The 12,424-nt window shown below is 40.2% G+C and overlaps 1 protein-coding gene across 2 annotated transcripts in view; it reads left to right on the forward strand.

Moving 5' to 3' along the window:
- Window positions 1–12,424, forward strand: part of PARN (poly(A)-specific ribonuclease) — a 197,371-nt gene that overhangs the window by 77,793 nt on the left and 107,154 nt on the right. For both annotated transcript variants that reach the window (XM_032144568.2, XM_032144569.2), the window contains one exon: window positions 1,657–1,731. In XM_032144568.2, coding sequence (XP_032000459.1) covers window positions 1,657–1,731 — 75 coding nt within the window. The remainder of the gene's footprint in view (window positions 1–1,656; window positions 1,732–12,424) is intronic.

Here is a 12,424-nt window from a genome sequence, read left to right on the forward strand (position 1 = left end):
TAAGATTAAACTCGGAGGGCTTGTGTGTTTCGTAATGGCAGGGGAGGTCTTCTCTGCTTTAGATTAATCAGAGTGACAGATGTTTGGGTAGATCAGGATTTGTGATATGTGTATGAGGTAGGGCAGTCCTTCTCTTTCCTTGTTTACCAGGTCATGTGATTAGGTTTGTTTGAGCAGTCTCCTGATAAGTGTTTATGAAGACCATTCTGATTGTAAACCCACAGCAATGCCTCTTATTTTAACAAACAAAGCATTTAAGCTAGTCTCTTTGGAAATTCTTGGATAAAGCGAAGGCCACAAAACCTAATGTCCAGTAGTAAGAAAGTTTAGTAAATGTTTATCTTCTAGTATGTAGCCATTTAAATATTTGAAGAGTTTATTAAAAGAAGTTAAAGTGCTTGTATTTTAACGTTTAGAGTGAAAAGCAGATACAAAGTAGGCCTCCCATGTAACTAACACAATTTTTCATTTTTCTTTCTTTCTTTTTTTTTTTAAATAGAAATAGGGTCTTGCTCTGTAGCCCAGGCTGGCCTCGAACTCCTGGGCTCAAGTGATCCTCCCGCCTCGGACTCTCAAAGTGCTGGGATTACAGGCATGAGCCACTGAGCCGTATCGATTTTTTTCTTATCTTTTTTTTAAATTGATATTTTAGAATAGTAGACTTTCACAGCAGTGCCTCGTGCACTGATAATACAGTACGCCATTTCTGAATGTAAATATTTAAAATAAGTCAGAACGAACATTAAGGCATATAAAGTTACTTTAAGTACTAACACTATTGTTATTATTATTTTTTTTGAGACAGAGTTTCACTCTTGTTGCCCAGGCTGCAGTGCGATGGCGCGATCTCGGCTCACCTCAACCTCTGCCTCCCAGGTTCAAGCAATTTTCCTGCCTCAGCCTCCCGAATAGCTGGGATTACAGGCATGCGCCACCATGCCCAGCTAATGTTGTATTTTTAGCAGAGATGGGGTTTCTCCATGTTGGTCAGGCTGGTCTAAAACTCCCGACTTCAGGTGATCCTCCCACCTCTGCCTCCCAAAGTGTTGGGATTATAGGCATGAGCCACTGCGCCTGGCCTCTAACACTATTTTCAATAAGATTATGTGTAAGCATGGTGGTGTGTGCCTGTAGTCCCAGCTACTTGGGACACTGAGGTGGGAGGATTGCTTGAACCCAGGAGGCAGAGGTTGCAGTGAGCTGAGATTCTGCCACTGCACTTCACCTTGGGCAACAGAGTGAGACTCTGTCTCAAGAAAAAAAAAGAGAAAGAAATAGTTGTGTTTTTGAACCTATGTGGTCTCTGATTTTTGTTAGTGGTCTTGATAGGAAAATAAGTCCCCAATCCTGGTATTGCACTGAATGATGACAAGCCCCAGGGTTTAATCTGGAAGGATCTTTCTATTGTGTTAAATTTCTAATAGCTTCTTTTTCCCCTGGTTTGTCTCTTCTCTTGAAGTTTTAACCTAAATAACTGCTGTGGTAGCCTTTAAACAGGCTAATTCTCTGTAGTTCTGAGATTTTGATCACGTTTTAAATAAGCACCTTCCCTCTCTTTAAAGATGGACTATACTGAAATATGTAAGATATGCACATTAAATCTGATAGCTCTCCACATGGTCAAATGTTCACTTTCCTTTTAATTTGCGATTGCAGGTAACATTCAGATATCCTGGATTGATGACACATCAGCATTTGTTTCCCTTAGCCAGCCCGAGCAAGTAAAGATTGGTAAGTGTTTTGGATTTCTGTTTTGTGTATTAAATACAGCGAGAGGCTGCCCTCCCGCTGCCCCCTTAATTTAAAAGCTGTGGGCTCAGTCAGCTTACTCTCGTTGCTGCCTCATTTGTTTTTGAGATTGTCTCTGAAATAAATGAAATAATTAGTAAGTATCACATATAGATGAGAAAATAAGACAAATGTTTTGATTCATTAGGTGTGCTACATAGTATATTTTTTCATTTACCTCCATTCTGTTCCTTTCTCATTGCACTTTTTCTAAAGTGAGTTGCAGATTTACTTTGAGAATGAGAAATACCTATAGTAAATTAATACTTACATTGACCTGTTCATCTCTATACTTTCCCCCATTTGTTTATACATATTTGAGATTTGTTCACTCCATTAAACTTGTATCAAATACTTGTTGTTTTTGTTGTTGTTGTTGTTTTTCGAGACATAGTCTCACTCTGTCTCCTAGGCTGGAGTGCAGTGGCGCAATCTCGGCTCACTGCGACCTCTGGTTCTCGGGTTCAAGCACTTCTCCTGCCTCAGCCTCCCGAGTGGCTGGGATTACAGGTGTGCAACATGATACCTGGCTAATTTTTGTATTTTTAGTAGAGATGGGGTTTCACAGTGTTGGCCGGTTTGGTCTCAAACTCCTGACCTCAGGTGATCCACCTGCCTCGGCCTTTCAAAGTGCTGGGATTACAGTCATGAGCCACAGTGCCCAGCCTTGTTTTATAAACAAATAAACTGAATATTTTATTTGCTTTTAAAATACGGTTCTAGGCTGGGCACGGTGGCTCACGTTTGTAATCCCAGCACTTGGGGAGGCCGAGGCAGGTGGATCATCTGAGGTCGGGAGTTCGAGACCAGCCTGGCCAATAAGGTGAAACCCTATCTCTACTAAATATGCAAAACTTAGCTGGGCATGGTGGCTGAGGCAGGAGAATTGCTTGAACCCAGGAGGCGGAGGTTGCAGTAAGCCAACATCCGCACCCACTGCACCCTAGCCTGGGTGATGGAGTGAGACCCTGTCTCAAAAAAAAGGGAGGGTTCTAAAAAGATGGAGCACCCTGTCTCTTGTAGGATCCTAAATAATTTTGATATTAACCATCAATTAAACGTTTTGTTTTCTTAAGATGGAAAGTTTTTGAATAAAATATTGATGAAAATATGTATTGTTAAGCTGCATATTCAAATAAATTTCAAGTACCATGTTGCTTTGATAATGTAAAAGATGTGAAAAATTTTAAATGATATGTTTGTTTTTTACTTTAACAAAATGCCGCACAGTAAAACTCTGTAATTCTGATAGTAGAACTGGTGAGTAATTATATATGAAAATTTCTGCAAATATACAAATTCAGATCACAGTATTTTGGTATTTTTCTTTCATTATCCGACTGTCGCAGGAATCCAGGCCATGTTGTAGAGGGAAAAGCTTAGGCTTTTGGAATCATACTGCAGCATCACTTAACAGTTGTGTGACCTTGGGTACCTTATTTAACCTTGATGAACTTCTGCTTATCTCAGTAAACTGAGCATAATAGTATGGATTTTAGTGTTATTGTAAGGATTCCATGAGATTAAGTAAATGAACCTTGGCATGGCTTTGAGCTTTTACTGTGGTTCTTTAATAGCAGATTTCAGTGCAGAATGTACTCAGGAGCATCAGACACCAGGGATAGTGGTGGATGCAGGGTGTGATTGATGTTGCTTGTTAAATATTTTAATTTTTGCATAGAGATGTTTTCTGTGATCCATTTCCCCACTATCGTTAGAAAGATGGTTTAGAGAGAATCCAGAGGGATTGAATTATTCGAAAGCTCAAGATAACTTAAGGTGGGGGTGGGGACCTTGAGGTTACAGTTACAGTGAGGCTTCAGTGTGGATGCAAGAAGACTGAGTTCAAAGTCCTGACCTGCAGTCTAATCCAGTCTCCTCTGCTCACTGTACACTCTTCAGCTCCTTTGCTAGCCACACTCGGTGACATTGAAGCTGTGCAGCGGGATAAAAGGAGTTTCACAGACTGACACAGGGACTAACTTTGGCTCCACCATTTGTCAGCCACGTGTCTTTGGGCAGGTTATGTAAACCTTCCAAGCCACAGGTTCCGTGTTTGTAAGAGGGAGATAATAGTTACTTTGCATGATTGTTGTGAGTATGAAATGAGATCATGGATATTAAGTTTCCAGCAAAGAGCCCCATACTACACAATCAGTGCTTGACCCGTGGTGGGTAATTATTAAAATAGCTGCTTGGCCTCCCTTGCTGTGAACAGTGTGTAAGAGTGCTTTGAAATCTGTAAAACATGAGTTGGTAGCATTTATTTGAAAATACAAGCATGATTCCTTGTTTATGTGTATGGGATGTCAAAGTTTCTTTTAAAATTCCTGTTATACCACCATATCTGATGTCAAATAACAGTTGCTGTCTTCTTTACTACTGGACAATTCTTAAAACAGTAGCTTTTAAGCTAAGTATTTTATTCCATGGTAACTCTAATCAGGGAGCTACGTTTCAGAATCATGTGTAGCCATAGAAGCACTCTGTTGTCTGATTGCTCATTGCGTTGGTTTCCTGAGGGCAGTGTTGGGTCCCTCTTGTTCGGCCCTGAGTCCTCTCTCATACCTGACACACACTACAGCATGAGGAAATCAATGTGTGTTTGAATAGGGAATATGGGGAATAGGCCAAGATGAAATTGTGATATTTTACCTTTTTTCCTCCTAGGTTAAGTAGATCACTGTTCTCTTGATATATGCAGCTTTGCTAGTAAAGTTTAATTTTCCACTATAGTCTCTTTTCTTATGCAAAAGACAACTCTTAACAAAATACTTGGCAATTTGAGCATGCTGTGCCTCTGACAACATTTCCTGTGCCAGAAGAAGCCGTCTTTTATGCAATCATCACCTCCCACCAGAATCTGACTATGCCCTCCTTCCTGCCTTATCTCAGCTTCAACATCAGTTTCTCCGATGATGTTTCCTTCCTCTCTCCTCCTCACCTTCCCCGCTCTCCCCTCCCCTCTCTCCCCTCTCCTCCCCTCTCTCCCCTCTCCTTTTCCTTTTTTGAGGCAGGGTCTCTTCTTTTGCCCAGGCGAGAGTGGGGTGGCACAAACTCGGCTCACTGCAGCCTCCACCTCCTGGGTTCAGGCAGTTCTCATGACTCAGCCTCCCAAATAGCTGGGATTACAAGCATGCAACACCACACTGGCTAATTTTTGTATTTTTTGTAGAGACAAGGTTTTGCTATGTTGGCCAGGCCGATTTCGAACTCCTGGCCTCAAGTGATCCGCCTATCTCAGCCTCCCAAAGTTCTGGGATTACAGGCATGAGCCACTGCACCCAGCCTCTGATGTTTTCTCTGGCTCTCTTTGTAGGGTGTTGGACCTCATTCTCTGTGCTTTCATAGCATCTTGTATACCTTATTACACTGTTTTCACAGATAGACTGTAAACTCTTTGAGAGTAGGGACCATGCCTCAGTCACCATTGCATTTTCAGTGCGTAAAGTGGTAGTGTCTGACATTAGTAAGTAAATGTTGAATATTTATTGAACTGCATAAATGATACTCATGGTATTGTGACTTGGAAATGCCTTTTTGCATGTGATGGATGTAACTAATGTCTGCTCTTTTGCTGTGATTTCTAAAATTATGCAGATGTTTCACTGAAAGACAATGTGAAATTTGTTCTTTATAATGGTGATTCTAATGGTAAGAAGGACCCAGGGTATCTGATGTGCTGCAAATCCTATAAATTTTTTTTTTTTTTTGAGACAGAGTCTTGCTCTGTCACCCAGGCTGGAGTGCAGTGGTGCGATCTCGGCTCACTGCAACCTCCGCCTCCCAGGTTCAGGTGAGTCTCTTGCCTCAGCCTCCCAAGTAGCTGGGACTATAGGTGCGTGCCACCACTCCTGGCTAATTTTTGTTTTGTATTTTTAGCAGAGACAGGTTTCTCCGTGTTAGACAGGATGGTCTTGAATGCCTGACCTCGTGATCTGCCCTTCTCGGCCTTCCAAAGTGCTGGGATTACAAGCATGAGCCATCGCGCCCGGCCCCTATTAATGTTATCTTAAACAAATTACTTATTCATTTCAGTGGAAACAGAGGGCCTCTTAGATCAATAATGTAACATTGAGAAAATCATTAAATGCCTATTTATATAGCAGCTTATAATGGCTTTTTTGGCTCTGTTACAAACTATTTCTGATTTACATTTAAGGAGTTGCTTTTTAACTGACACCTTTTTTTTTCTTTGAGTATTATTAATTTTAATCAAGATTTTTAAAGCCATTTTTGACTTTGTTTGGGAGACTGGGTTTCACTCTGTTGCCCAAGCTGGAGTGTGGTGGCATGATTATAACTCACTGCAGCCTCGAACTCCTGGGCTCAAGCAGTCCTCTTGCCTCAGCCTCTTGAGTAGCCAGGACTATAGGTGTGCACTCACCACACCCTGCTAATTTTTTCAAAATTTTCTTGTAGTGATGGGGCCTTGCCATGTTGCTCGGCTGGTCTTGAACTCTTGGCCTCAAGCTGTCCTCTCCCCTTGGGCTCCCAAAGTGCTGGGATTACAAGTGTGAGCCACTGTGCCTGGCCATTTTCGACATTTTGAATATGAAAGTTCTCTTTTATAGGAAACCTTTTTATACTAATTACTAAAACCCGTCTACTGAGTGCCATTCGGTTTCTGTTGCTTTTCATTTGCTGCTGCTGGGAAATGGTTCCCTGCTGGCTTTGGGGTGTTTGGATACGTGGTAACCCATACAAGCTGTGCATTTAGCATTATTTCCCCTCTGGCTCTTCAGATGAAGCAGTACATGGCCAGTGTGGGACTTGGTGCCGTGGAAAGACCACTTATCTTCACCGTTTGAGAATTTTTCTCAAAGTAGTCAAGCAGGAAATCTTTTTTTTTTCTTTTTCTTTTCTTTTTTTTTTTTTTTGAAGCAGGGTCTCTCTCTGTCGCCCAGGCTGACGTGCAGTCGTGCAATCTTGGCTCACTGCAACATCTGCCTCCCAGGTTCAAGCAATTCTCCTGCCTCAGCCTCCTGAGTAGCTGGGATTGCAGGTGCACGCCACCACACCTGGCTAATTTTTGTATTTTTAGTAGAGACGAGGGTTCACCATGTTGGTCAGGCTGGTCTTGAACTCCTGACCTCGTGATCCGCTCACCTCCCAAAGTGCTGGCGTTACAGGCGTGAGCCACCGCGACTGGCCAGGAAATCATCTTTAATGGTCAAATCTGAATAGCTTGTTTATATTTTGGATTTTTATATTTCTAATGTAGTTTTATTAAATAGGGGAGAAGGGCTCAACAATATTTCAAATGTAGTAGAACTTTCTAGCCATACTCTCAATATTTAGACATTGTTTTGAGTGTCTTTAAATGCATTGTAGGACATTGTCTCTCTGAATATAATTTTTATAGAAATGGCTTTAGAAAAAGCTTTTTCACATATTTTGAAAGCTGGAGATTGGAACACACACAGTAGATACTGTAAGAAACTTTTTAAAAGCAGAAATTGATAAAGGCATTTTAGAAGAGGCAGGAACCCAACAGTTATTTTGGGTCATAAAAAGTTACCCAGTAATTACAAGTAAAATAAAAGCCCAAATTCAGATAGTTGTATGAATTCCTGATACCCTGCCTTAGAAGCTTTTTCAGGATGATCGTTGGGATGAGGGAAGATACTTGGCTTTGCCTCAGTCTAAATTATTGAGTGTGCTTGTGTTAAACTATATTTTTAAAAAGCACAGCTTTTGACTATGCTGAACAGATAAATATTAGAATTGTAGAGACAACTCTCTCAGGATGATTGTTCAGCCCTGAATTTGCTAAAAGGCTGCTTATAACTTTGAACTTTACTTGTGTTTTTTATTATCCTTTTGATGTTTGCAGAATCTGTAGTTGTAACTGGTTTTTATTCATGATATTACTCATTTGTGTCTCATTTTTCCTTGTTCATTCCAGCCAGCTGTTACCATTTTGTTGATCTCTCTCAAGAACGCTTTTGGCTGTGTTCGTTTCTCTGTATTGTTTGATGTTGTCTATTTTGTTGGTTTCTGTTTTTTGTCTCCTTTTACTTGCTTGGGTTTACTTTGCTCTTCTTTTGTCAGTTTTTTGAGCTAGAACCGTATGTGATTGGTTCTTCTTTTCTTCTTTTTTCTAAATTCTTTTTAAAAATTTTAAGCCTGGCGTCCTCGAGGTTGTTTGTAGGTCAACATATTAATATCTTACTGATTAGACAGTGATTGGTAAGAGGTGGTGCTGAAACACCTTGAGCTGGTAAAGCTTTAACCCTTTGCCAGCTAAGTTAGGGAACAGACTCAACATTCAGGCAGCTTACAAGTCTGCCCCAATGTTTACTTTTGTCTGGACTTCTGTCCTCTGTGGGCGCACAGGCCTCATGGTCAGCTAGCAATGTGTACATAGCTAAGACTCTGCAAGTCATTGACTTAAACCATTTTCCTTTTCTAATAGAAGCATTTAAAGCTATAAATTATCCTCTAAGTACTGCTTTAGTTGTATGTTAACTATTTATACGTATGTTTTCAGTATCACTAAGTTGGAAAAGTTTTGTGATTTCTTCTTTGATCCTGGATTATTTAGAAATGTGTTGTTTCATTTCCAAATGCTTAGGATTTCCTTAGATTTCTTGTTACTAATTTATAATTTCATTCTGTTGTGACTAAAGATTTCAATAGGATTTCAGTCCTCTTAAATTTACTAGAATTTCCTTTATAGTCAAGCATAAGGTCTATGTTTTTGAACATACTGTGTGCACTTAAAAAGAACATCAATATCGGTTAGTATTATTCATATATCCTGCATCCTTTTTTTGATGTTTTTCTTTGAGACAGAGTCTGGCTCTGTCACCCAGGCCAGAGTATGATCTCGGCTCACTGTAACCTCCACCTCCTGGGCTCAAGCCATCCTCCCACTTCAGCTTTCTGAGTAGGTGAGACTACAGACGCACGCTAGGATGCCTAGCTAATTTTTGTATTTTTTTGTAGAGATGGAGTTTCACCATGTTGCCCAAGCTGACCTTGAACTCTTGAGCTCAAGCAATCCTCCCACCTCAGCCTCCCAGAGTGCCAGGGTTACAGGCATGAGCCACTGTGCCCAGTCTTATTCTATATCTTTACTGACTTTTTTAGATTTAGTTGTTATATCAGTTTTTGAGAAGGGTTAAAATCGCCTGTGATTGTAGAATTGTCTGTTTACCCTTTTAATCTTGTCAATTTTCATGTCCAGTATTTTGTGGCTATATTATTAGGGGCATACATACTTATGATTGTTTTGTCTTTGTGATAAACTGGCCTCTTTATAAAATGTTCTCCTTTATCTTTGTAATACTATTGTTTTTAAGTCTGCCTTATCTGATACTGTAATCACTTCATCCTCCTTATGTTTTTTATATTTGCCTGGTATGTTCTTTTATTATTATTTTTCTTTTTGATATAGAGTCTCATTCTGTTGCCCAGGCAGGAGTGCAGTGGTGCGATCTTGGCTTACTGCAACCTCCACCTCCTGGATTTAAGTGATTCTCCTGCCTCAGCCTCCCGAGTAGCTGAGATTACAGGTGTGAGCCACCATGCCCAGCTAATTTTTGTATTTTTAGTAGAGACAGGGTTTTGCCATATTGCCCAGGCTGGTCTCGATCTCCTTGCCTCAAGTGACCCACCCACCTTGACCTCCCAAAGTGCTGAGTTGACAGGTGTGAGCCGCCACACCCAGCCAACCTGGTCTTTTCCTTCTATTTATTCTAGACCTATCTGTGTATACACAAAGTGAGTCTCTTGTAGACAGCGCATAGCTGGGTTTTGGTTTTCTTTTTTTTTTTTTGAGATAGAGTCTTGCTTTGTCACCCAGCCTAGAGTGCAATGGCATGATCTTGGCTCACTGCAACCTCCGCCTCCTGGATCAAGCCATTCTCCTGCCTCTGCCCCCCAAGTAGCTGGGATTACAGGCATGCACCCCCATGCCCGGCTAATTTTGTATTTTTAGTAGAGACGGGGTTTCTCCATCTTGGTCAGGCTGGTCTTGAACTCCCGACCTCAGGTGATCTTCCCGTGTCGGCCTCCCAAAGTGCTGGAATTACAAGCGTGAGCCACTGTGCCTGGCCAGGTTTTGCTTTTTTATCTCTTCTGATGACTCTGAAATTTAATTGGAGTATTTAGTTCAATTTAATGTCCTTATTGATATGGTTAGGTCTGTCGTTTTAAAATTTGCTTTTTGTTTGCTTTCTCTGTGTTTTGTTCTTTTGTATACCCCCTTTTCTGCCTTCTTTTGGATTATTTGAATTTTTAAAAAGAATTCCGTTTTAATTTCTCTACTGGCTTTTTTGTTTTATCTTTTTGCATTATTTTTAGTGGTTGCTTTACAAATTTAAATATCTATCCATAACTTTTAACAGTCTTCTCAGAGTTCATATTATACCATTTCACATAGAATGTAGAGACCTTACAGTCATATAGGTTCATTTACAACCATTCCTTGTAGTCTTTTAGGCTTTAATTGGGCATATGTATTACATCTGCATTCATTATAAATCCCACAAAGTGGTGTTATAATTTTACTTTAAACACTTTATGTATTTTAAGAAATAAGGAGAAAAAAATATTTACTGAGATTTACCATTTTCAGTGTTCCTCATTCATTCCTGATTATCCAGGTTTCTTTTTTGGTATCCTTTTCTTTCAGCTTTGTGAATTTACTTTAGTATTTCTTGTATTGATGGTTTGGTTGGCAGCTAATTCTCTAATTTTTTCTTTATCTGAAAATGTCTTTATTTTGCCTTTATTCATGTAGGATATTTTGACTGGATATAGAATTCTGGGTTTTTCTTTCAGTGTTTTGAAGCTGTAGTTCCACTGTCTTCTTGCCTCCATGGTTTAAGATGAGATGTTTGTGTCATTTGAATTGTTGTTTTCCTGTATATAATGCATTAATTTTCTCTGGTTATTTTCAAGATTGTCTATTTACGATTGGTTTTAGCAGTTTGAATATAATGCACGTAGGTGTAGCTTTCTTTGCAATTGTTCTGTTGGAGTTGGCTGAACTTACTGAGTCTATAAATTTATAGTTTTCACTGGATTTGGGAAGTTTTTAGACATTATTCAAATAATCTTTGTGTTCCATATTCTCTTGCTTCTCCTCTGACACTCCAGGTACCCACATGTAGGAGATCTTTTGATGTTTTGGTATTTCCTAATGCTCTGTTCCTTTTTGCTATGTTCGTTTCTTTGTGTTCTTCAGGTTATATATTTTCTGTCTATCCACAGGCTCACTGACTCTTTTCTCTGACATCATTTTTCTGCTATTAAGCCCATCCAGTGAATTTTTATTGCATATATTGTATATTTTAGTTATGTATTTTCGTTCAGTTTATTTTTTCTGTTTCTCTGTAGAGAGTTTTATTTCATTTGGAGCCTATGTTTCTGTTTTCTTTTTTTTTTTAATTTTTTGAGTTCCTAGCCACTTAGTCTTTATTTCTTTACCTCATTGAACGTAGTTATAAATAGGTTGTTTAAAGTCCTTGTCTACTGGCTGTGGTGGTGCACATTTTTATTCCCAGAAATTAGGGAGGCTATGTTGGAAGGATTGCTTGAGGTCAGTTTGAGGCTGTAATGAGCTGTAACTATACCACTCCACTCCAGCGTGAGAGATACAGCGAGACCCTGTCTCTTAAAAAAGTTAAAAAAAGAAGAAAAAAAAAAGCCCAGGTGTGGTGGCTCATGACTGTAATCATAGTACCTGTAGAAGCAAAGGAGGGAAGATTGCTGGAGCTTAGGAGTTTGAGACCAGCCTGGGAAACATAGTGAGACCCTGTCTCTACTAAAAATAAACAAAATTAGTCAGGCATGGTGGCATGTACCTGTAGTCGTAGCTACTTAGGAGGCTGAGGTGAGGGGATCCCCTGAGCTCAGGAGGTCAAGATTGCACTGAGCCAAGATCACGCCACTGCACTCTAGCCTGGGTGACAGAGCAAGACCCTGTCTCAAAAAAAAGTCATTGTCTAATAATTCCAACATCTGCATCATCTGAGGGTTGTTGATACCTGTTGTTGGGATGGTTTCCCTTGAGAATGGGTCATATTTTCCTGGTTCTTTGTATATTGAGTAATTTGGGATTGAGTAATTTCGTTGGTTTCCTGGACATTGTGAATGTTCTCTTGTGGAGACTCTGGATTTAGTTACATTCCTTAGAAGAATGTTGATATTTGTATTTTAATTTCAGCAGGTAATTGGCCTGGTGCAGTGGCTCATGCCTGTAATCCCAGCACTTTGGGAGGTTGAGGTGGGCGGATCACTTGAGGTCAGGAGTTCGAGACCAGCCTGGCCAGCATGGTAGAATCCCGTCTCTACTAAAAAATACAAAAATTATCTGGACATGGTAGCATGTACCTGTAATCCCAGCTACTTGGGTGGCTAAGGCAAGAGAATCACTTGAACCCAGGAGGCAGAGGTTGCAGTGAGCCGAGATTGCACCACCGCACTCCAGCCTGGGTGACAGAGCGAGACTCCATCTCAAAAAATAAATAAAAATGAAAAATAATTTCAGCAGATAATTAACTTTGTTAGACTCAAACTACAAACTGTTTCATGGCTGTGGTGGGTTGTGGCTCAGAACTTAGCTTAGATTGCTCCCAGTTTGCCACGTGCGTGGTTTAGGGTCAACCAGAGACTTGGGCTGGTT

Source organism: Hylobates moloch, unplaced genomic scaffold (assembly GCF_009828535.3).
Source record: "Hylobates moloch isolate HMO894 unplaced genomic scaffold, HMol_V3 SCAFFOLD_23, whole genome shotgun sequence".
In the NCBI taxonomy this organism is placed as follows: Eukaryota; Metazoa; Chordata; class Mammalia; order Primates; family Hylobatidae; genus Hylobates; species Hylobates moloch.